At 41.3% G+C, this 22,881-nt stretch overlaps 2 protein-coding genes across 37 annotated transcripts in view; one reads left to right on the top strand and one right to left on the bottom strand.

The window, feature by feature from the left end:
* FRY (FRY microtubule binding protein) overlaps positions 1-22,881 on the top strand; it is a 438,786-nt gene that overhangs the window by 390,774 nt on the left and 25,131 nt on the right. For all 5 annotated transcript variants that reach the window (XM_069601592.1, XM_069601589.1, XM_069601588.1 and 2 more), the window contains 10 exons: positions 192-379; positions 1,420-1,514; positions 2,697-3,304; positions 4,495-4,592; positions 4,928-5,098; positions 7,050-7,190; positions 9,120-9,299; positions 11,372-11,533; positions 13,996-14,070; positions 17,322-17,492. In XM_069601592.1, coding sequence (XP_069457693.1) covers positions 192-379; positions 1,420-1,514; positions 2,697-3,304; positions 4,495-4,592; positions 4,928-5,098; positions 7,050-7,190; positions 9,120-9,299; positions 11,372-11,533; positions 13,996-14,070; positions 17,322-17,492 — 1,889 coding nt within the window. The remainder of the gene's footprint in view (positions 1-191; positions 380-1,419; positions 1,515-2,696; positions 3,305-4,494; positions 4,593-4,927; positions 5,099-7,049; positions 7,191-9,119; positions 9,300-11,371; positions 11,534-13,995; positions 14,071-17,321; positions 17,493-22,881) is intronic.
* ZAR1L (zygote arrest 1 like) overlaps positions 17,114-22,881 on the bottom strand; it is a 90,565-nt gene continuing 84,797 nt past the window's right edge. For 10 of the 32 annotated variants that reach the window (XR_011259401.1, XR_011259400.1, XR_011259402.1 and 7 more), the window contains 3 exons: positions 21,635-21,949; positions 18,623-18,909; positions 17,114-17,477 (listed from right to left, as the gene is read on the bottom strand). The gene's annotated coding sequence lies outside the window, so the exon portion shown is untranslated. Of the gene's footprint in view, positions 17,478-18,622; positions 18,910-20,845; positions 21,950-22,566; positions 22,726-22,881 lie in introns of those variants that run through there. The other 22 variants (XR_011259406.1, XR_011259425.1, XR_011259426.1 and 19 more) reach the window with 11 other exon arrangements.

Here is a 22,881-nt window from a genome sequence, read left to right as displayed (position 1 = left end):
ACTTGACACACAATCATTAGCTATCTGTTTTATACATAGTAGTGTGTGTCTGTCAATCCCAATCAGAGTTCATGTTTAAATAAGTACCACCAGCAGGGGGCACTGTGCAGTCAGCCTGCTGTAAGCGCACAGATAACTGGTGGCCTCGGTTAGCAGCTGAGTGCTGACCTGCTCCCGCCCCTGTACCCTAGGTTTCCACCTGGAGCAGCACCTGAGTGAAGTGGCGCTGCAGACGGCCCTCGCCAGCTCTTCCCGGCACTATGCCGGCCGGTCCTTCCAGATATTCCGGGCCCTCAAACAACCTCTGTCAGCACACGCCTTGTCGGACCTCCTCTCCAGGCTGGTGGAGGTGATTGGCGAGCACGGAGATGAGATTCAGGTACAGAAGGAAAGCTCGGGCAGCCACCCTTCCCTGCATGCAGGGATGAGGAGTTAATGGCTTTCTTTGAACTTTCTTCCTCCTGCCAATTATCCCGGCCATTCAGACATGTATAATTTATTTAAAAATTCTAGAGGTTGACTTTTGTTTTTCCAAATCTCTCTCCAGAGGGGGTGCTGTTCTAGAAATTCAGTGGACACTTTAATTGAGCCAATAACTGAAATCCTTTGGCAACTCTTTGTTTTTATTGATTTTGTTTGGTGGGGCCTGGGGGAGGTATTTTGTCTTGTTTTTGTCTTTTTACTAACAACCTGAGATGCAGTTGTGCAGCCTGCTCACCCAGAGAAGGGGAGAGGGGTTCTATTGTGTCTGCACAGAGCACCACTCCTGTCTGAATGGCTGGCCTTCCATAAACTGAGAAAACCTAAAGAAATAGTGGGCAGAGTAGATGCCCCAACAGGACCCTGTGGACTGTGGAACCCGGAGGCTGCAGAGCTGAACAGTTGGAAAGCGAGGGGCATTACAAGCTCTGTAGCTGAGGCCAAGCCCTTCTTTTCTATCAGAAATGTTCTGCATCTCAGAGGGCTGTACATCTGGAGACTTCAGCATTTTTTTCTCCTCTGGCCATTGAAAGCACACTTTGGAATGCCCCGAGTCACAGCCCTCCTCATCCTTCATCTCTTAATCTCTGGCTTCCAGATGTTGCCGCTCTGTATTTCAAATGCCCACCATCCCCCTCAGCAAGGGGCCACGCTTGCCGACTGTAGCCTTGCCCCTCCCTGTTGGGTTTTGAATGAGACTGATCTGTTGAAAACCTCACATCTAGGGAGAGAAATCATCATGATTACCTGCTAACTCCTAAGCCATCTGAGTTTCCTAAGTAGCCCTTAAAATTTCTTTGTAAATTAAAGTAGCCATGACTATCCAGCTTTCAAAGATGGTATCAGTATTTGAATAAAGTTTGAATCCATTAAGTTTATCTTCAAGATGCTAGCAGTGATTGTAAGTGGCGCAGAATGTTGTCTTTGTGTGTCTGGCAGGGCTATGTCATGGAAGCCCTTCTTACCCTGGAAGCTGCCGTGGACAACTTGTCTGACTGCTTGAAGAACACTGATCTCTTAACTGTACTGTCTCGGTGAGTATCAGCTGAACAGTATTTTAAAATCAGACACACTGTACTGAATATTTTGGAGAAGCTTAGACTTTGGGCAAAGTCTAAAGAGCAAATCTGGTTTTTTGAAGTCTGTTTGTGACCCAAGAAAGTATGTATGACATTTCCTTCAGTTTAAAAAAAAAAGGAAATTAAAACAGACACATATATACACAGGAAGTTAGACAATGTGTTATTTCTAAGTAACACAAATATTAGTTTCTTTCAGTTTCCTATTTGAGTATTTTTTCATTTTTGTATAATTATCCTATTTATCACATTTTGTAGAAACAAGCTAAGCATTCTTTTTTAAACGCATATATGCAAGACTTATCTGATCCATCGCCATAAAAACATTTGAAATAAATGTTGATTTTACTTGAAATTTCTACCTTAGGATCTTTCTTAGTTTTTAATTCCTTTTGTTCCTGTCAATGTTTAATAACCCATTTTAAATCATTCACAGTTCCATATTCTGTTTGGAAAATTAAGCTCATCTTGCTTGAAATTGAGTCAGTAATGTTATAGTAGGTTGGACCTTGTTTCATTTTTAAGGTGAACATCTTTATAATAGGTAATTTTAGTGTAATTACTAACATCATATATATTTATCTGTAGAAACCCACAGGTTAATCTATATCAGTAAAAATTCAGCAACAATGTTGATAGAAATAGACTTAGAAATCATTTTTCATAAGTTTTATAAGTGCAAAAATTGTCCTTTAACACAAGCATTTACATTTTTCTTTCTAGATATTTCTGTATCTGTTCTTTTTATCAGTCAGTTAATAGAGTATTAACATTTATACCTATTAGATACATTTTATTTCATAATTATTCTCACCTAAATTCAAACAAAAATTAAATGAATGATCAGTAAACTTTAGAGCCAGCTGCTTATTTCTTTAACTTTTCAATAAGCTAAAGGCAGTATTTGGTTTTGTTGTTTTGTTAGTGAGGATTGTTCCAGTTAAGTTTGGTTTTTCACAGCATTATGTTTAAGAATTAGGAAACATATTCCTTTTCATTTAAGAATGTGGAAAAAAATGATTAGAAAGTAATATTTCCAAGGAATGATTTCCCCACGTTGCTGATGGATCTTAAAAGGACTAGCCTTTCACTGAAATGCACTGGATTCCTACTGAACTCTTTAATTTTTATACCCAGCTCTTCATCACCAGACTTAAGCTCTAACACTAAACTGACAGCTAGCAGAAAGAGCACAGGACAGCTCAATGTGAACCCTGGGGCAGCTAGCGGCAACACAGCAACTGCAGAACGCAGCCGGCATCAAAGGAGCTTCTCTGTGCCCAAGAAGTTCGGTGTTGTTGACCGGTCCTCAGACCCACCTCGGAGTGCCACCCTGGACAGAATTCAGGCCTGCACCCAACAAGGCCTCTCCTCAAAAACCAGAAGCTCATCCTCCTTGAAGGACAGCCTCACTGACCCATCACACATAAACCATCCAACCAACCTGTTGGCCACCATCTTTTGGGTCACGGTGGCTTTGATGGAATCCGATTTTGAGTTTGAATACCTAATGGCCCTGAGGCTGTTGAACAGACTGCTGGCTCACATGCCACTTGATAAAGCTGAGAACCGAGAAAAGCTAGAGAAACTCCAGGCGCAGCTCAAGTGGGCAGACTTTTCAGGGTTGCAGCAGCTGCTGTTGAAGGGGTTCACCTCCCTCACCACCACCGACCTTACCTTGCAGCTGTTCAGTTTGCTGACACCAGTGTCCAAAGTATCCATGGTGGACTCATCTCAAGCCATTGGTAAAGCTCACACTCTTAAGTTCTGGTCATGGTGGAACGTGTGTTTAGTGTAATAAGATAATGTGGGCTTAGCGCTTTTAATGATTGTGTTTAAAAATGGCTCTTTGGGAATAGTTTTTCTTTTAAAATTTGTATAGAAGTTTTTCTTTAATTATTTTAAATTTATTTTTTAATGTGCTGGGTCTTTGCTGCAAGCAGGCTTTCTCCAGTTGTGGCAAGTGGGGGCTACTCTTCCTTGTGGTGGCTTCTCTTGTTGCGGAGCACGGGCTCAAGGGTGCGTGAGCCTCCGCAGTTGTGGCACGTCAGCTCAGTAGTTGCTGCTCCCAGGCTCTGGAGTGCAGGCTCAATAGTTGTGGTGCATGGGCTTACTTGCTCTGCAGCAGGTGGCATCTTCTTGGACCAGGGATCGAACTTGGGTCTCCTACATTGGCAGGAGGATTCTCCACCACTGAGCCACTAGGGAAGCCCTATAGAAGTCTTAACTATGTATATTGTAGATGTTTTTAAGGCAGTTGCATAAAAGGGGCAAGAATAATACATGAGATTTTTCTTTCTGCTTTCCAGATTGCAGACAGTGCTAGTTTATCCCATTGTTCTTATACAGACATTTTCTCTTTTTTCTTAACTCTTAAATCTTTCATTTTTCTGAGCCTTTATTTTCCTCTTGAAAATTCCTTTGGTTCCCTGTTTGTTTTGAATTAAATCAGCAAACCAGATTTTTAATACCATGGCATGTGGCCCGCAATTCTCTCCAGGAAGCCAGAGCTTAATACAGTAGAACTAAGCTGCTCCTCATCATTTCAAAGAATCTTTCTGATAACTTAAATTGATTGGCCTGTGTCTTTTCAAACAAGTTTTCCTTGAAATACATTTTTTTTATAAAAACTTCAAACTAGTGCTTCAGTTCATTTTAATCCACTTTTTAAAATCTATGCCAACAATCATTCTTATTTGCAACAGTTGATAGCATGACAGCACTGTACCTGAAAATTGTGAATCTACTTCAGTGCCTGCTTTGAACGGATGCCATTGTGGTTGTACATTTATCATGGATTTTATGTTAGATCAAAGTTACTTCAAAAGGCTGCTTTTGCATCTCCTCGGAATAAAATCTATAATAGGCCTTCCTGCTGTTAATGGCTCAAATGCCCCATATTCACGTGTCTCCGTTTGTATCTTCTCTAATCCAGGGTTTCCACTGAATGTCTTATGTCTTCTGCCCCAGCTGATACAGCATTTTGAAAACCCCAACCAGTTCTGTAAGGATGTAGCTGAGAGAATCGCTCAGGTATGCCTTAAGGCTTCACCCTCAGGCAGATCCAAGACCCAATGTTGGACAGCGGTTACCAGGCGTGGGGTGATACGTTTCATAAACCTGAAGAGACTAACTGATATCACTAGTAATTCACATTTCTGGGTGGCTGAGTCACATGGTCATTTCATTATTGAGAAAATAAGTGGGAAAAAAAACTGGTGAAAATTAAATGACTAAGTATTCTGCAGCTGCCCCCAAAAATGTATCGATCAGTTTTCCAGGCTGCTAGGGCTTAGAGCAAAATTGCTAACATTTCTTCCTTATTCATCAGGCTGTTGTATCACTAGTTGACTTTCTTCTCGTAAAAGGTTTGTTTGGAAGAGAAGAACCCCAAACTTTCCAATCTTGCACACGTCATGACTCTTTATAAAACACACAGCTACACGAGGGACTGTGCCACGTGGGTCAATGTGGTCTGCCGGTACCTTCATGAAGCCTATGCTGACATCACCTTGAATATGGTTACCTACCTGGCAGAGGTAAGTTCCTGAATTGAGGATAAAGTCTATTGTAGTTTCTATGGGTAAAATAGTGGGCTTCCCTCATAGCTCAGTTGGTAGAGAATCTGCCTGCACTGCAGGAGACCCAGGTTCTATTCCTGGGTCGGGATGATCCCCTGGAGAAGGAAATGGCAATCCACTCCAATATTATTGCCTGAAAAATCCAGTGGACAGAGGAACCTGGCAGGCTGACCGGAATCAGACAAAACTTAGTGACTAAGCCATCACCACCACCATGGGTAAACTATGTATGTGAAACTGATAAGAGCCTTAACCTCATTTATTCATCATGTATTCACTTACTATGTATTATCATAGATGCTGTATAGAATCAGTTAAAACAACTGATGCTCACAATAACTCAGTGATTACAACAGAGAACCTGAGAATCAGCGGGTTTAGTAATCTACAAGTGTAAGGTGTCAGAGCAGCCTTTGAAATGATATATAGCTGCCTCCAAAGCGTAAACTCCTTTTTACTACCCTGGTACCTGTCAGCACATGCCAGAGACAGGAAGATTTTCTTCAAATTATTCTGGTGTTCAATCTTATTTAAGGACTTAACTATGTTTAATGGTTGTATGCTCTGAACTCATTAACAAAGCATATATTTTTGAAGATGCTCATTTTTCCACACAATAGATTTGTGTAATTATTTCCTTGTTAACGGATCAGTCCTTTTGGCCACTTTCGATGTGGAATCTCAGCATTTCTCTGAATCGCTTCTATTATCTTTTAGTTTTGAACAGTAATTTTTTTCATTATGTCTGTTACAGCAATTTGCTTATTATTTTCCTTTCCTTTTTGAAAATATCATTGACTTCTTTCTTGATTATAAAAGCAGTATGTGTTTGTAGCAGAAAATTCAGAAGGTACAGAACAGTAAAAAAAAAAAAAAAAGAAAGAAAGAAAGAAAGAAAGAAAGAAAAATCATCCAAAATAATTTAAATTATCCAGAGAGAAACACTAGTAAGATTTTGTTGGGTGTCCTTACTGTGTTATTTGTCTAACACACACCCATTTACATCAGTGTTAGCATCATTTATTATATAGAAACTATATATTCCTTCTTTATTATTTCACTTAATATAGCTAATATCTTTTACTGTCTTTAAAAACATTCTATTGAATACATAGTATTTCATCATATGGATTACCATAATTTATGTATCCATGTCCCTAGTGTTTGATTTTTAAATTGCTCACAGAGCTTTCTTGTTTTGTGTGGGATTTTTCTCTTTTTTTTAACCATTATAACTAATGCCTTGGTGAAATCTCATACTTAAATCTTAGTATCTGTCTCTAGGTTTGGAAAAGTTCCTAAAAATGTAATTATTATTTCAAAAGATATGAACCCTTTTAGTTATCTTGATCTCAATTGCCAGATTATCCAAGTTAACATTTCCACCAATGATTTCTACCCTTTCCTATATCCTCCCCGGTACTGTCATCAATTTGATAACTTATAAATGTATCTCTTTTGTTTTCATTTGTAATTTTCAGTCACTGTTGGTGTTTGATGCTTTCCTTTTGAGGTTTATTTTGTATTCCATTGTGTGAATTTTTTTTAGGTCTTTAAAAAAAATTTTTATAAGCATTTTTCTTTTTTAAAAGAGCTTTTATTTACTTATTTATTAGGCTGTGCTGCATGGCATTGTGGGATCTTAGTTTCTCGAGCAGGAATCACACCCTGTGCCCCTTGCTGGGGAAGCACAGAGTCTTAACCACAGGACCACCGGGGAAATCCCTGAATATTATGTTTATATATCAGACCTACAGCATTGCCTTTGATAACATCTCCACCTCTTCAGTAGTTAGGATTTTCTTTTCCCTTCTAAGGAAATGTGCAGTCATAAAGGTACTAGGAGGCCTTGGTGCTTCTGTGTGGAAATCTGGTGTCAGATGACTCACCCTGCGCGTTGCCCCCACAGCTTCTGGAGAAGGGCCTCCCCAGCATGCAGCAGCCCCTCCTGCAGGTGATCTACAGCCTGCTCAGCTACATGGACCTTTCTGTCGTTCCTGTAAAGCAGTTCAACGTGGAAGTTCTGAAGACCATTGAAAAATACGTGCAAGTGAGTATTGAACCAGGATGTTTCCAGACAGTCATTCCAGAAAGACAGCTTTTGCACGGAGCTTGTACTTGGCCACAGTTATATGGGTGCCAGGCTACGTGTTCATTTATCGATGTCCATAACACACTGAGAGCGGCCAAGATGGTGGCTGACCACCACCCTGAGTGGCTTCCTGAGGAGAAAGACAGGACCAGGCTGCAGTGCGTTCCTGAGCCTTCAGAGGACACGTCTCTGAAAGCATGTCCCGGCTTGGGGGGCAGGGGCAGGGTCTTGTTTGAGGGGTTCTATTTCAAAGGAGAAGGAAGAAGCAACTTGTGTGTGCCTGGTTCTAGATCAGGTGTTTTAGATGAGAAGGGTTAATTCAGAGGTGAAAATTGTCACTTAGGGTCGAAGGAACTAAGGCTAAGAAATCGGCATACTTATACTTGAAAATACTCCAAAAAACAAAACATACTGTGTACTTGGTGAGTTTCAGAGTTCAAGGACAAATGCTCGGTTTTCTCTGGTTAAACTCATTGACTAAGCCTGACAATCTTAAACATTTTTTCCCCAATCTTCACTTCACCAGTCACGTTACTTGCAGAATTTGCAAATGCTAAAAATGATTTTCAAGCTTTTTTTTTTTTCTCCACGTGGCATTGCTCCAATAACAGTTGTACCATGTGGTAGATGTTCGTTATTGCTTTCTCACTTGACACTCACGAGAGACAGAGGGTCAGTTCACATCTTTGCCCCTTGTTAAAAAAAAAAAAATTGTTTTGTTAGACTACCTGTTCTTAGTCCTGTGGATCATCCCTGGTTCTTGAGATCTTATCTTGAATGGTGGCTAATTTCATATCAAACCATGACCTCCCTTGTGCAGAATTTGACAATGAAGGGAATGCGTTTTACTTCATGTGCTTTATTCCAAGTCCTAGGCAAATAATAACGTTTATCAGGCTGATTATCCCTGTGCAGTAGTTTTATGGGAGAAGTGTCTCGGTCTGCCTGGGAGTCGTCAGAGACACAAAGATGCTGAAACACAGTGAGACTTAGAGAAGAGTAGGAGTTTGATAAGCAAGGAGAGGAAGGGCATTCCAGGATGAGCGAATAGCACGAGGAAAAGCGCAGAGGTTAGTGACATCGGCCGCTCTGGCGAATTCCAGGGCAGATTACCCATGTAGGGCTTGCTCAAAGAGTGTGGACTCCTCCTTGTCCACCAGGGGGAGCTCCTGAAGATGTTTAAGCGGGGAAGTGGCTTGAGCTGAAGATTCTGGAAAGATCACTGTAGCTGGAATGGGTTTGATGGACCCAAGGAGAGGCTGCAAGTGGGGAAACCAGTTAAGAAACCACTGAAATAGTCCAGGGAGGATTCAGCTGAGTCCGTTGCAACAGGAATGGAGGTGGGCAGGGGTAGGGGTCAGATTCTCAGGAGGGAGGGAAGAGGGGGGTGAAGAATGGTTCCCAGACTCCCGGGTTAGGTCATGAGAAGGCTGAGGGCAGAGGTCAGATGCCCAGGAAGCAAATGGAACAGAAAGAGCCAGAGAAGCAGGGAGCGTGGGTGGAAACTGGAGGCAGGGAGAATCTTGAGGAGTGAGGAGACAGTAGCATATCTGCAATGAAGGGTGGAGATTTTTTGTTTTATTTTGCTTTTCAAATTAAGGAAGTACCTCATTAGCAAAAGCGGTACCTTGTTATTTTAACCTTCTGTTTATTTAAATGTGGACAAAACTGGGTTTTTTTATTTGCTTATTTCCTAAATGTAGCTCCTCTTACAGATAAATTATCTTTTTTATGTCATTTGCCTTTTACTTACTAAAGAATTTCCTGTACTGTTTTAAATTAGTGAGTTCTGACAGGTCATGAGGAGTTTTAGTAGCTAGGAGCATGTTAGTTTTTTTTTAATGAAATAATTTTTTAAGTATTGACTGACTGTTTCATTTCCTTCAGAGCATTCACTGGAGAGAAGCTTTGAATATTTTGAAGCTGGTGGTTTCTCGATCTGCCAGCCTAGTTTTGCCTTCCTACCAACACAGTGACCTCTCAAAGATAGAAATACATCGAGTGTGGACGAGCTCATCCAAGGAATTACCTGGAAAAACCCTAGACTTCCACTTTGATATTTCAGAGGTATGTTAACTGTTTCCATAAACTTTAGCATGAATACATAGTGGCAAAGTTCAAAACTAGCCGCCTAGAGAAGGGGAGGCTTACATTTATGTCAAATGAAAGCTTCTAAGGCCTAATGAGGTTCTGTTTCTTCTCTTTTTTAAGAACACATTCACAGGGGCTCTCATTTGGCAGCTTTTAAAAATAGAAGCTAGCCTCAGTTATATAAAAACGATTCCACAGAAAAGACAATTTTTTAAATGGAATGATCTTAAACATTTTAAACCATGACCTTCACTCATTCTTTATCTGACTGCTGCTACGTCCTGTCTGGTATCTGCAACCTTGTTTCCTGAACTGTAGCCAAACCAGTGAATGACCAAGATTTATGGAATCTGCCCTTATGGTCATTCCCCCAAGCCACACTGCTTTTTTTCTTTAATAATTTTTTTAAGTTGATATGTTGTATTTTCATTTTTATTAAGTTCCAATTTTTTGGGTGGGGTCACATGGCATTCAGGATTTTAGTTGCCCAACCAGGGATCAAACCCACGGCCCCTGCAGTGGGCACATGGAGTTCTAAAAACTGGACCATCAGCGAAGTCTCCCACAATGCTTTTTACAATACCACTATTTAAATTCTTAGCTTAAGAAAGAAGGGAATGTGGAGAGAAGAGACATATGAACCGAACTAAGGAGTCAGGAAGAAAAGAGGACACGAAATAGTCTGATTTACCTGCTGGTCCATGAACAAACTTTTGGAAACCTGCACTTAAGTGTGTTAGTCTAAGATATAAAAATACATTTGCTTTCCTGTCTCTTACCCCATGACCGATAAGCCCCCTAAAGCAGAAACCGTGGTCTGTCCGCTTTGTAATTACGGTCTGTACAGTGTCTAATGCATGAACGTACTTCATACATATTCTTCAGCATGGCTGAATCCATCAGTTCACTAAAGAAATAAACTAGGTCTGCTGACATGCAACTTACTGGCTCAGTTGTAGCCAGACTGGGTTTTTTCATTCGTCTCATTGACCATTCAACACTCAGGATGAGACACTGTTTATTGCTACTGTTGTGATATTTATATATGACATTAAGGTATCAAATCAATATTTTTCCATTTTAAACAGTTTATATTGCTAGGGTAGGAGATGGGCGCTTACTCTTTTACTAAAGTTTATTCTGTTCCAAAGAGGTACAGAAGACCTGTAGCCAGTCAGCTGCACGTCCCAGAGACCCAGTTGCTCCAGAAAGATGGGCCTGGAGAGACAGGTGGAACACTCCCAGCCAGTGTCTCTCATCTCTGAATGTGGGCCTGTGAACAGGTTTCTGCAGAGACCCCCTTGTGGCTTAAGTTTGAGAGGTGCTGCCTACCCAGCTACCACATTACAGACCTCTCAGGAGTGAAATTTCTTAAATGTTGCCCAAGAACCTGGCCCTGACTGTTTCCTTTAAATAACTGAAATCATAGATTTAAATAAATTTTTAAATACTTGAGAGTATAAGATTGGCAATTACAGTTTGGGATGAGGGGAAGGAATTTTGATCTTATTATAAGAAAGTCTTTCAAGCTTAAACATCTGAAAGTAATTTGCTTTCCTGTATGTTTCTTTTCTCATCTTTATAGTCATTTGTGAAGTGTATTTAAGAACAAGCAATTGGATTTGTTTTCAGCTGCTCAAGAGGGTGGGAAGGTGTTGAAGATGCAAAATGGTTTGTGTGTTAGTCACTCAGTTGTGTCTGAGTCTTTGCAACCTCAGAGACTGTAGCTTGCCAGGCTCCTCTTTCCATGGAATTCTCCAGGCAGGAACACTGGAGTGGGTAGTCATTCCCTTCTCCAGGGTATCTTCTCAACCCAGGGGTTGAACCTCAGTCTCCCGCACTGAGGGCGGATTCTTTACCATCTGAGCCACCAGGGAAGCAAAATGGTTTAGGATGTGTTCTTGAACATCAGGGAAATGAGCCTCCACGTAACACTGAACTTCTCTACGTTTTCATCAAATAAGCAGTTCTTGGTGGCTGCTGGGAGACCGAGCCATGTACCGAGGACTGTGGATGAGAGAGAATGCATGCTTCTCCTCTCCCTGCAGACGCCTATCATCGGGAGGCGGTATGATGAACTGCAGAACTCCTCTGGGCGTGACGGGAAACCCAGGCCCATGGCCGTCACCCGGAGTGCATCCTCCACCTCCTCGGGCTCCAACTCCAACGTCCTTGTCCCTGTCAGCTGGAAAAGGCCCCAGTACTCCCAGGTAAAGAGTCCTCGACTTGCAGGGTTGGACAGGAGCTTAGGGGCCCTGTAGAACCCAGCTGTGATATGTGATTTGGGCAGCCACCCTCCTGATGTCACCCACCTGTGCATCAGCACTTCAGTGATGAGGAGCTCATGGCATCCGTATTCCGAGGGGACCTCTTTACTCTTTGAATAGTTCATTATGTTGAGTTGAAGTCTGACACTCTGTTGCTTCTACTTATTGATCCTAGTTCTCTTAAGGCTTAGAAAATGCAATCAGATCTCTCATGTGGCAGCCCTTCAGACCCTTAACCTACCCCCTCTTCCACTCACCCAGATGAGTCCTCTTTCCTCCAAATAATACATCCTAGTTCTCCCGACCAATCCTCTGTGGCAGGGCTGCACGCTGTCCTGTGAGCCGGCCCTGGATCCGGTTTCACGCATGGCTGACATGAGCAGAGCAGGCGCCCAGATTTCTCCATGCTTGCATTGTCTCTGTTCACTCCATGGGTTATTGCTGTCAAGTGAACCTGTGCGTTATTTAGGGCTCTCTGGGTGACATGTGCCAGAAACCCAGTGAAAAACTGCCTGAAGTGAAAAAGGAACTTGTTCACTTCCGTATCACGGCTTCAAGTGGAGCTGGATTCTAGCACACAGAATCCTTAGACCCTTTCCCTCCTCCTCACAGCCCCACCTTCCTGTTCCAAAGTCCTGCTTTCCTCTCTGCTGACTTCATCCTCAGGTTCTTCCCTGTGAGGCACCAGCGACCTCTGGCAGCTCCAGATTTACATGGTCTTTGCCTCTGACCATTTCAGGGCAGAGGCCTTCCCTCCTTGACATCCGCAGGAATTCTAGAGAAAATTAAAGTGTTAGTTGCTCAACCGTGTCTGACTCTTGGCTGACTCCATGGACTGTAGCCCGCCAGGCTTCTCAGTCCATGGGATCTTCCAGGCAAGAATACTGGAGTGGGTTGCCATTCCCTTCTCCAGTGGATCTTCCCAACGCAGGGATCAAACCCGGGTCTCCTGCATTGCAGGCAGATTGTGTACTGTCTGAGCCACCAGGGAAGCCCAATTCTAGAGAAAGGATTCTTGCAATCCCTACGAGGGAGGAAAAGTGTCCCATGGTGGGAGAAGAGCCGTCCCAAGATGAAAGAGGAACTGCATTACCGGGAGAAGGAGAAGTGGACGCTGTGCAGAGCTGGCCCTGGATCTGGCTGTGCAAACCCCTTAGTGTGCATACCCAGCAGGACTCATCCTCACTCTCAGAGAGGCTGGGAAGATGGAGCCCTCAGTGCAGCCCCCTGCTGGAGCCGAGCTGGTTCTCAGCGGGTGTTCACTGTGGGTTGAACAGAGAACCCGCTCTACTCTCTTGGGGGTTTGGAAAGAGAAAACACATGCACAGCCCTGTTCCGTGATCCTCTGTATTTTCTTCCCAGAATTGCAAAATGCCCACTAAAACCTAGAGAAAGAGGTTAATGAATCCGCTGCCATTCTTCAACATCAAGGTCCTCCTGTCTTTGACAGGAGTGAAAGTGACACCATATTGAGTGTCTCAAGAAGGATGCAGGGAACTGAGTTACATCAAGAAGGAAAATCTGTGGATGATCCTGGCCTCCTTGTGGGCTCCATATTAACTTAAATCAGGTTAAAAAGGAAAAAAAAAATCATTTTCAAGCAACTAGGGTGATTGCTTTAAGAGTGGCTCTGAAGCATGTTGACGTTTTTTAGGCTCTGGTTACTCATCTTTTTCATTCTCAACTCACCCATCATTCTGAGACCTACTTGATCTATGTCATTGGAAAATGTGATGATTTGTGGAAGAATCCCAATGCTTAAAGAACTGAAAAGTAAGGTTTATGAAGAAAAGCAAAAGGAATTGAATCTGTTTAACTATAGGAAGAATAAGTTGAGAAAGATTTAACATGCCTTGCAAATAATCAAATTTAATTCTGCAGAAAGTAAAGCTATCTTCCCATTTGGGGTAAAGAGATTTGAATTGTAACATAAGAGATTTAATTTAGGCGTAAGGAAGGGCTTGCTAATGACTGAAAGTTGTAGCACACAAGAAAGATGACCAAGGGGAGTAATGAGTATCTGCTAAGAACCAAGGGACTGACTTTCATATCCTCTCCCTTAGGAATGTTCAGATCAGCACTGTCTAGTAGACATACAATGTGAGCCTCATTTAAACATTTCTAACAGTCATCTTCTGAAAAAAGGAAAAAAAAAAGGCAGGTCAAGTTAATTTTAGTAACATTTTAGCCAATATAGCTAAAATATTTCTCAGCATATAATCAATGTATAATCATTGATGAGCTATTTCACACTCTTCTTTCATACCAGATCTTCATGTATTTTACATCTCTCTGTTCTCACTGGGTACATCTCAGGTAATTAGCCCTGTGTGGCTGATGGCCACAGGATTAGAGCAGATTTGATCACAGGTCCCCAGATTAAAACCTGTGTGCTTCTTTTCCAGAAGAGGACCAAAGAGAAGTTGGTGCACGTCCTTTCTCTGTGTGGCCAGGAAGTAGGATTAAGCAAGAATCCATCAGTAAGTTCTGTCATGTGTCATATTTATTTTGGTATCGTTATGGCTTTTGCTTTTGGTCATGTAGTTTAGAGGATTCAACTATGAATTACAAGTATGATAGTCATCATCTTGATCAATGTCTTAGACTTCTCTCCACACTATGATTTTTAATCTTTAGTTTAGAAACACTGAAAGATGTTATTGACTGTCTGCTCCAGTTGGCAAACAGAAACTCAAGTTGGTAAATAAAATATCGTTATTTTTATTTTTTAGTATCTTGATTTTTAAAGAATATACCCAGACTTTCTTAAAATAGGTATATGTGACTGTCTCCTGCACTACTGTACATGATATACATTCCTTTGGCATATAATTTTACCCTGTACACACATTTCTTAACATGATGTCACTATTTTACTCATGTAAAGGTGAAAACAGTGATATGTTTTTTTCTTGCATAAACTTCTGATATTACAGTTGGAAAAAAAATACATACCATTGGGCTTTGAAATAAAATGAAAAAGTAACAGAAGTTAACTTCTGAAGCTTTTTTAAAAATTTAGAAAATTAAAATTGTGTGTGCAAACACTGTGGCAAAAGGTTTGGTTTTGCCAGGTATTTTTATTTCATCTGTATTACAGCATCTTTATTAGTAACCAGAAAAGAAGATCGCAAACCAAGTTACTTTCAAGTAAAGAAGCAGCAAACAGTTTCTCTGTGGAGTTGCTTTTAAAATTCCAAAATGTATATGCTAATGTAGTTCATGACTGGGTGAAATATGAGAGACTCATAGGTTCCTAGAGTAAAGGCTGATACTTATTATCATCCTGGAATGTGCTCTAGCAAGAAAGAAGCATTGCCTCCTTTGAAGTCACCTTCCAAGTTGCTGACTGGTGGGTTTGCTGCTGCTCCTGTGACATCACTGAGGGCAGAGGGACCAGGGATGATGACAGGGAGGGCGGGCGGAGCCTCCCAGCCCACCAGGAAGGGGAATGGCAGCCTTTATCTCTGCAGCAGCAAAGCCAGCAAGGGCCATTTCTCTCCATCCCTGTGGTTACACTTTCCCCTTCAGATCCCAACTGCCTGCTTCTGTGCTGTGGCCTTTCAAGTTAGAATTGTTTACTGTGTTACAAATAAGAAAAGCCACACTAACTAGGAAAGGGAGCATACAGCTGAGGAAATCAGAGTGCTAGTCTCTCTGTGGATGGACCTAGAGACTGTCACAGAGTGAAGTAAGTCAGAAAGAGAAGAACAAATACCGTGTAATGCCACTTATATGTGGAACCTAGAAAAATGGTACAAGTGAACTTATTTTCAAAGCAGACACAGAGACACAGATGTAGGAACAAATATGGATACCAAGCAGGGAAGGATGGGTGGGATGAACTGGGAGACTGGGATTGACAATATATACACTATTGATTAAAAGACACTTGCTCCTTGGAAGGAAAGTTATGACCAACCTAGATAGCATATTCAAAAGCAGAGACATTACTTTGCCAACAAAGGTCCATCTGGTCAGGCTATGGTTTTTCCAGTAATCATGAGAGTTGGACTGTGAAGAAAGCTGAGTGCCGAAGAATTGATGCTTTTGAACTGTGGTGTTGGAGAAGACTTGAGAGTCCCTTGGACTGCAAGGAGATCCAACCAGTCCTTTCTAAAGGAGATCAGCCCTGGGATCGCTTTGGAAGGAATGATGCTAAAGCTGAAACTCCAGTACTTTGGCCACCTCATGTGAAGAGTTGACTCATTGGAAAAGACTCTGATGCTGGGAGGGACTGGGGGCAGGAGGAGAAGGGGACGACAGAGGATGAGATGGCTGGATGACATCACTGACTCGATGGACGTGAATCTGAGTGAACTCCAGAAGTTGGTGATGGACAGGGAGGCCTGGCGTGCTGCAATTCATGGGGTTGCAAAGAGTCGGACACGACTGAGCGACTGAACTGAACTGACACTACTGATACTATGTATAAAATACTAATAGATGACTAATGAGAACCTCCTGTATAGCACAGGGAACTCCACTCAGTGCTCTGTGGTCACCTAGTGGGAAGGAAATCTAAAGAAGAGGGGATATATACACACATATAACTGATTCACTTTGCTATACAGTAGAAAGTAACACAACATTACAAAGCAGCTATATTCAAAAAAAAGAAAAAAATTCTAGTCTCTCCTCTCTCCCTGACTAGGTGGCTGGTCGTCAGTGCTGTTTATCTCGTGCACCCATTTGTAGTCCCTGTACAGACTGTGTGTTGTGCCATTTTATAAAAACCTAGTGCAAATCCTATGACTGTTCCTAAAACACTGGAGAAAAAAGAAAGTATATTTAAAATCCATTTACTTTTTCCTGTTGAGAGACAATTGTTACATTTAAATTCTTATAAATGAATTTTTACTTTCAAGGAAGACCAAGAGGTTATAATGGTTAAATTAAAAGAACATTGTTCATTTTGTTTAATATCAGTCTATGTTCAGGAGAGGCTGCATAGCAAAACATTTAGATTTATTTCAAAACATTTTGATTTATTTATTTCTAATATAACATTTAGAAGTTATATTAAAATGGCCCAAGAAAAATGAACCTATACATATAATTTTAAAAGGCTGACATACTAAAATTTTAGTAGAAAAATCAGTTTTGTTTAAATCAACAGGACAGGAATTTGAGTGTGAATTCTGAACAGCTGCTCAGCTTCTCTTCTGGAATTCAAATGAACAAGTTCTGTACTTCTTGACTTAGGTTTCTTTTTCTTTACCATTCCAGGTTTCTCTCTCAAAGGGTTAAATCTTTTGCTCTCACAGTTCATTCTATAGTAACATTATTTCGTTGGCATCAGTAGTCCTTAAAATCTTACATGATAATATGTATGTGATGTTTATGTGTATGTCAATCTATACAGTTTCTAACCTCGGTCAGTGTAGAAACAATGGAAAATTTCTTGGGTGCTGTAGATTGTCTGTGAACACAGACACGCTCAGTTGAAACACACACACACACACACACACACACGTACACACGTAGGATCCAGTCTTAAGAAGCAATTATTTGACTCAAACATTTTCCTAGTACATGAACTTGCGTCTTTGCAACGTTTAATCTGAAGGCACCTGTCCAACATAAATAATAAGAGAACATTCTAAAAATACCCACTTAAGGAATTAGGTGTGTACTGGAAATACAGTGCTACGAGGAGCCAGTTACGGGTTCTGTAGCTCAAACCACCGAAGGGAGAGTAGTTTCTCAGGAGAGCCCTCTCGGTTCACAGGTGATCTTCTCGTCGTGCGGGGACCTGGACCTGCTGGAGCATCAGACGAGCCTGGTGTCATCCGAGGACGGGGCCCGGGAGCAGGAGAACATGGATGACACCAACAGCGAGCAGCAGTTCCGGGTCTTCAGAGACTTCGACTTCCTGGACGTGGAGCTAGAGGACGGAGAGGTAGGCACAGGCTCAGTGAAAACCATCTGCTCAGCCTTTCTCTTTCTACCTGCTAAATAGTGAGTTCTTTAATTAGAAAGCTTGTAAACTTTATTTTGGATCAGTTTATTTAAAGTACAGCAGCTTAACTTGGGCAAAAGTCACCCCACCCTTCCTGTCTGAGCCCAGGGCCAAAGCGGTTCCAAGTTCTTTCTAAATGGCAGAGATCTGACTTTGAATGGCCACACGGAGACTGCGTGTGTGTCTAGTCCAAAGGTGAACTTAAAAACCAGAAACATTGATGGTCTCAGCCTGTGCTCTGGTGCCTGGGAAACACAGGCAAAGCATTTAATTATTTTAAGCGTGAAGTTGCTCTTATGTGATGATTTCAAAGCTTGCCTGCTACAGCCTGTGATCGGAGCCCGAGGGCCTGGCATCTTCGTGCTGTTTGAAATCCTCAGAACTTGAAACTAGATTTAACATATAAGAGCTCCTGGTTCTGCTTTTGGCTGGTTTTTGACACCTGGAGCATCTGAATTCAAGTCTGAACAGGCAGATGCAGATCTATGTATCTGAGTGATAATTGTGGTAATAAGGTGCTTCCGTTATGAGTCATGTTTTTGAAAACTGGGAGTGGAAGGAGCAGCATTGTTTCAGTAGCTTGGGGGCATATTCCAGCTGAGAGGCAGGCTTTTTCCTCCTGGGATGGACACTAAGTTCCCTTCAATGAGGTTGCCATCTGTAAGAATGCCTGCTCCCGAGCCTGGCGTGTGGTGGGCTCCACATTATACTTCCCAGACAGAGGGCTTTCTGCCAGTCACACAGTTCAAATGGAAGCCCAGATTCCAAGCTCATCATATCCTATGGTAGTAGTAGTGTTAGTCACTCAGTTGTGTCAAGTCTGACATGACTTTGTAACACCTTGGACTGTAGCCCGCCAGGCTCCTCTGTCCATAGGATTCTCCAGGCAAGAATACTGAAGTGGGTTGCCATTCCCTTCTCCAGGCGATTTCCCAACCCAGGGATCGAACCTGGGTCTCTCGCATTGCAGGCAGATTCTTTACCATCTGAGCCACCAGGGAAGCCCTATGGCAGGTGGGCACCTCCTAATTATAAACTTGTGGGAAATGATACTTCAGGTAACTGCTTACCTTCCCTAAAAGAACACTTGCTGACCAATCCATTTAGGTCAAGGCGAGGTCACAGAGCTGTCCATTTTTGTCCTTACTGGCCACTGACGACCCTGGCTGGCTGTGCCAGCAAGGAAGAGTCATGTCCTCAGAATGAAGAATGTATCCTTCACCAATTCCTCCCCTGGAAACAGGTTTATCAGATCTAGTCCTTACTGACTGCAAGGCACCTTTAAAACATGTCAGCTCTTCACCTTGAATCTTCTTGAACCAGTAAAAAGTTCTGCAGTTTTCTGTGTTAACCATAACTAGCAATAAAGAAATCAACAAGTAAATGTGGTGAGAACTGTTTTAAAAGTGTAATGCAAAATACAGCTGTTTTGAATATTTTCAAAATGAGCTAGAGGTATATGGAATGTCAAAAGATAATTTGGGCAACTGACCTCATCTTTGCTCTCAGGCTAGAATTCAAGCTTAGGTAGTACCCTTTTCACTCTGTAAGTTAAACTGAGGAGGGAAAATTGATGAAACAAGAGATGCATCTTTTTTTTCAAGATCTTTTTCATACAAAGACAAATGGGCTGTGTGAAGGGATCCGGCAGGAATGCTATCAAGTAGAAGAATCAGACACAATTCCAGAACTAATTTTTATCAAAATAAGGAAAACCTTAGATGCTTATCATTTGAAAACAAATTTTGTGCTAATATTTGTCAGGGACAGCAAGTGATGGATACTATGCCTTCCTTCCAGTGTTTTTTCTATTGTCCTAGCCAACAAGAACTAGAAAAAAAAAATAGTGGTTGTTACCTTGTATGATTTTATAAGAAACACAAGAGTGTGATAGTATGTATTTTATCCAAATAAAATAAACTATTTGAGAATGTTACTTCTCCACAAGATTACAATAAGGGATTCTAGCCTGCTTACAGAGTCACAGATAGTCAAAGCAGGTCCAGCTCTGACTTTAGCTCAGCCTCTGACCCAGTTTAAGCCTCAAAGCAGCTTCTCTTGGCGTCCTCATCTATCAAATGGGGATGATAATAACCTGCCTGTAGAATTGATGTGAGGGATCAAGTAAGGTGACCTATGTAAAGCTTTTCACATAATTTTGGGCACAGAATAGGCATTCTAAGTGTCTGTTCCTTTGTACTATCACTGATGAATAATTTCAGTATTTCCTCATCTGAAAAAGGTAAGCATATTTGGCTTCTAGATCAAAACACATTTATAAAAAAAGACAGACAAGGTTCTTGTCCTGTTTATTCCCTTTCATTAGTCTCAATGTATTGACTAAATCTTTAAGGGTTTGCCTTTGAACTCTTCAGAATCCTTAAAGGGTATTACGTCTTTGCTGTTAATTGCACCTCAGCAGTGAAACAGCCTGATCACAAACACTTCTGGTTTTGTGGGCAGGATCAGGTGATGCCACCATTTTTTCTCCCAGCAAATGACCCTCATTAGTCTTTCCATGACATTTCACAGTTTTCTCACAAATAAAAATTCAGACATTCCAAAAAAAAAGTGTTGAGGAGACAGACCAAAGTTGTCACTGAAGTGGAAAGCTATTTCGGAAATTGTATTTATGATTTGTTACCAGCTACGTCATCCACTGCTGAGAGAGCTGGAATTTCCGGTGTTTGGTACTAATTCTTCTCCTTTGGGTTTGTGTATCTTTGCTTTTTAAGGTGCCTCTACTGAAGTATATACTCTTAGCACTGTTAGCTGCTATTGTGTTAAAACTAAGGCAAATGCACTTGAGTATCTGTAATATAATCATTTTAAATAGACCTCTTATTTTTTTCTGTCCATTCAATCCGCTACCCAGGAACTTCAGGTAAGATGATAATATTTTCAATTCAGATACGCTAGTAGGTGTTTCGCATCATTGCAGATTTATAACAACATAATTGCTTTTTCTCCCCTTGGAGAGTATGTATGCCTATTTGCACATTTATATTGAGATGTGTGTGATAGAAGTATTTTTCTTGGTTGCTCAAGGAAGAAAATATTTTCTGAAAGTATAAATACATTTTAAAATGTAGTTTTAAAATCTTTATATGTCTAGTTCTGGAAGTTGCATAATTTTATCTCTTGAGGGAAGGTGAGTTTTTAAGTATGATCCATAGAAATCCTATAATTTCCCATTAGGCAGCTGCACAACTGCAATGGGTTGGTTTTGTGGTTTAATTCTTTTATTAAAAGTGAAATCAACAAGCTTTATCTAAACAATACACCACGTCCACTTCCAATCAACTGCTTTTATTTTCTAGGAATTAACAGCTATCTTTGTAGGGTGACTATCCAAGTGAGGACCCTTTTGCAACTAAAAAGGAGTCTGGCAATAATTACACCCAGATAACAGGCATAAGCCAGTGTTATCCTGGACAAAGTGACATATGAGCACACTATATCCATGTCTTACAGGCTTAAGTCTGAGTAGGGTCATTTGGGGGAACATGTTTTGACTTCTAAGTTCCTTCAACAATAATTCTTTTTTTGGTATTCCAATATCAACGAATATGATTTCCAACACTTCTAGAGTATTCCATTGTGAATATTTTCTCATCTCGGTATGAACCCTGAGTGGTTATTTAGGTTTGATAACCGACATATGCACATTGTCCATCAAGGATAGTTAGCCACCTTCTCAGTCTTCTCACACATACACACACAGTTTTGGCTTTTGACCCCACATGACATCTGGGTGTGGGGAGGCTAGAAGGCAGCTCTCCGAGTAGGGGTAGTCCTGTGCTGTGAGAAGGCCCGGTGGACTTTTAATCACCACAGACTCCAGCACAGGCCAGACTACTGTTGCTTTCAACCCCTCAGCTGCCACTGGGGAAACAGTTTCAACATCCTTGCCTCCGATGCAGTTTCTGCATCCTCCAGCGAGACAGCAAATATTATCCCTGCGAGAACAGCTTCCCTGACTCCCAGTTCCCACGCCTGCCTGACTGAGGTTTTCACCTGAGCTGCGGTCAGATCAACACAGAGGCAGTGTGCCCAGTGCAGCACTCTGGCCCTGGATATACCTCTCTGCCAGCTCAGTGTGAGCCAGGTTCAGGGTGGGGGACTTCAGAACTGCTGCCTGAGACAGTTCAGCCAATCCAGCCATTGATTCAGTGCAAGAGAATCAGTTCTGTAAATTTGTTTCACAGTTGTACATTTCTCCCAGTAATTGTCACATTCCTTTTTCTCTGTTTTGTAATTTCATTTTTCTTTGCCCTCTTTATTTCTTCACATACTGTGTTTTCTTTTTCTTCCTGGAACTCTTGCCTCTTCCACATTTTTTTCATTCTTTCTGTGAAACAGCCGTTTTAAAATACCAGCACAATAGTAAGCCTTCCCTACCAGGGGAAAAAAAACAATCATTTGGTGGTAATGTAGCACAGTAGTTACAGATAAAAGGCACAGCTAGAGCTATAAACTATAGAAATCAAATACTGAGTCATATAATCAAACAGTCTTAAGGATAATCATAAATGTCATAAATGGGGTGAATGATGATACCTTCCACATAATATCCAGAATGTGTTCAAGATTCTTACCCGTTGCCTTCCACCATGAATAGCCAAAACAAGACTTTGGAAAAGCTAAGCATCTGTTATACCAGAGATCTGTGAGAATGGTAGGCTTTATTAGGAGCCAGAAAAAATAGACCCATAAAACCAGAGGAAAAAAATCATAATTTTAATAGTAATTTATATCTCTCCCTGAAATTATATGATTATGCTATTAACTGAGCTCTCATCAGAAAGTTTATTTCAGTGAACCATCTGTGTTTCAAATGACTAATGTACATGATAAGATTCTGTGCTAGATATTATTCAGATTACCTATTTGTTAGGTTCAAATTTGCTCACCAATGGGTGAGTAATATTTCTCTTGCTTTATTCCCAGAGAGAGAAATAAAACCCAGATTTGTTTTTTTGGGGGGGAATTATATTCAATTAAATAAACTTACTTAATATATGATAATTTGTAGAGACAGTATGAGCTATATCTGAAATCTTTCTGTAACATCTACCTTGCCACTTAGCCCAGTTCTCAGTACACATGTACAATTCAGCAACAGTCCTTGGTACCAGGTCAGTCCATCCAGGTCCAGGGAGGGAACTGTTTCCTGTGTTGGAACAGTTATTTAAAGATGAGCCTAAAGCAAAACTGAAGCCTTGCTGCTCTGGCCTCTGCATCGTGCATGATCGTCTGACTGTGCCCAGCTGCTCTCTGACACCCTTTAACTGCATTTTATCTGTGAAAACTGCTGTGGCAGAAACAG

This window comes from Ovis canadensis, chromosome 10 (assembly GCF_042477335.2).
Source record: "Ovis canadensis isolate MfBH-ARS-UI-01 breed Bighorn chromosome 10, ARS-UI_OviCan_v2, whole genome shotgun sequence".
NCBI lineage: Eukaryota > Metazoa > Chordata > Mammalia > Artiodactyla > Bovidae > Ovis > Ovis canadensis.
This window is presented reverse-complemented; position numbering and strand designations above follow the sequence as displayed.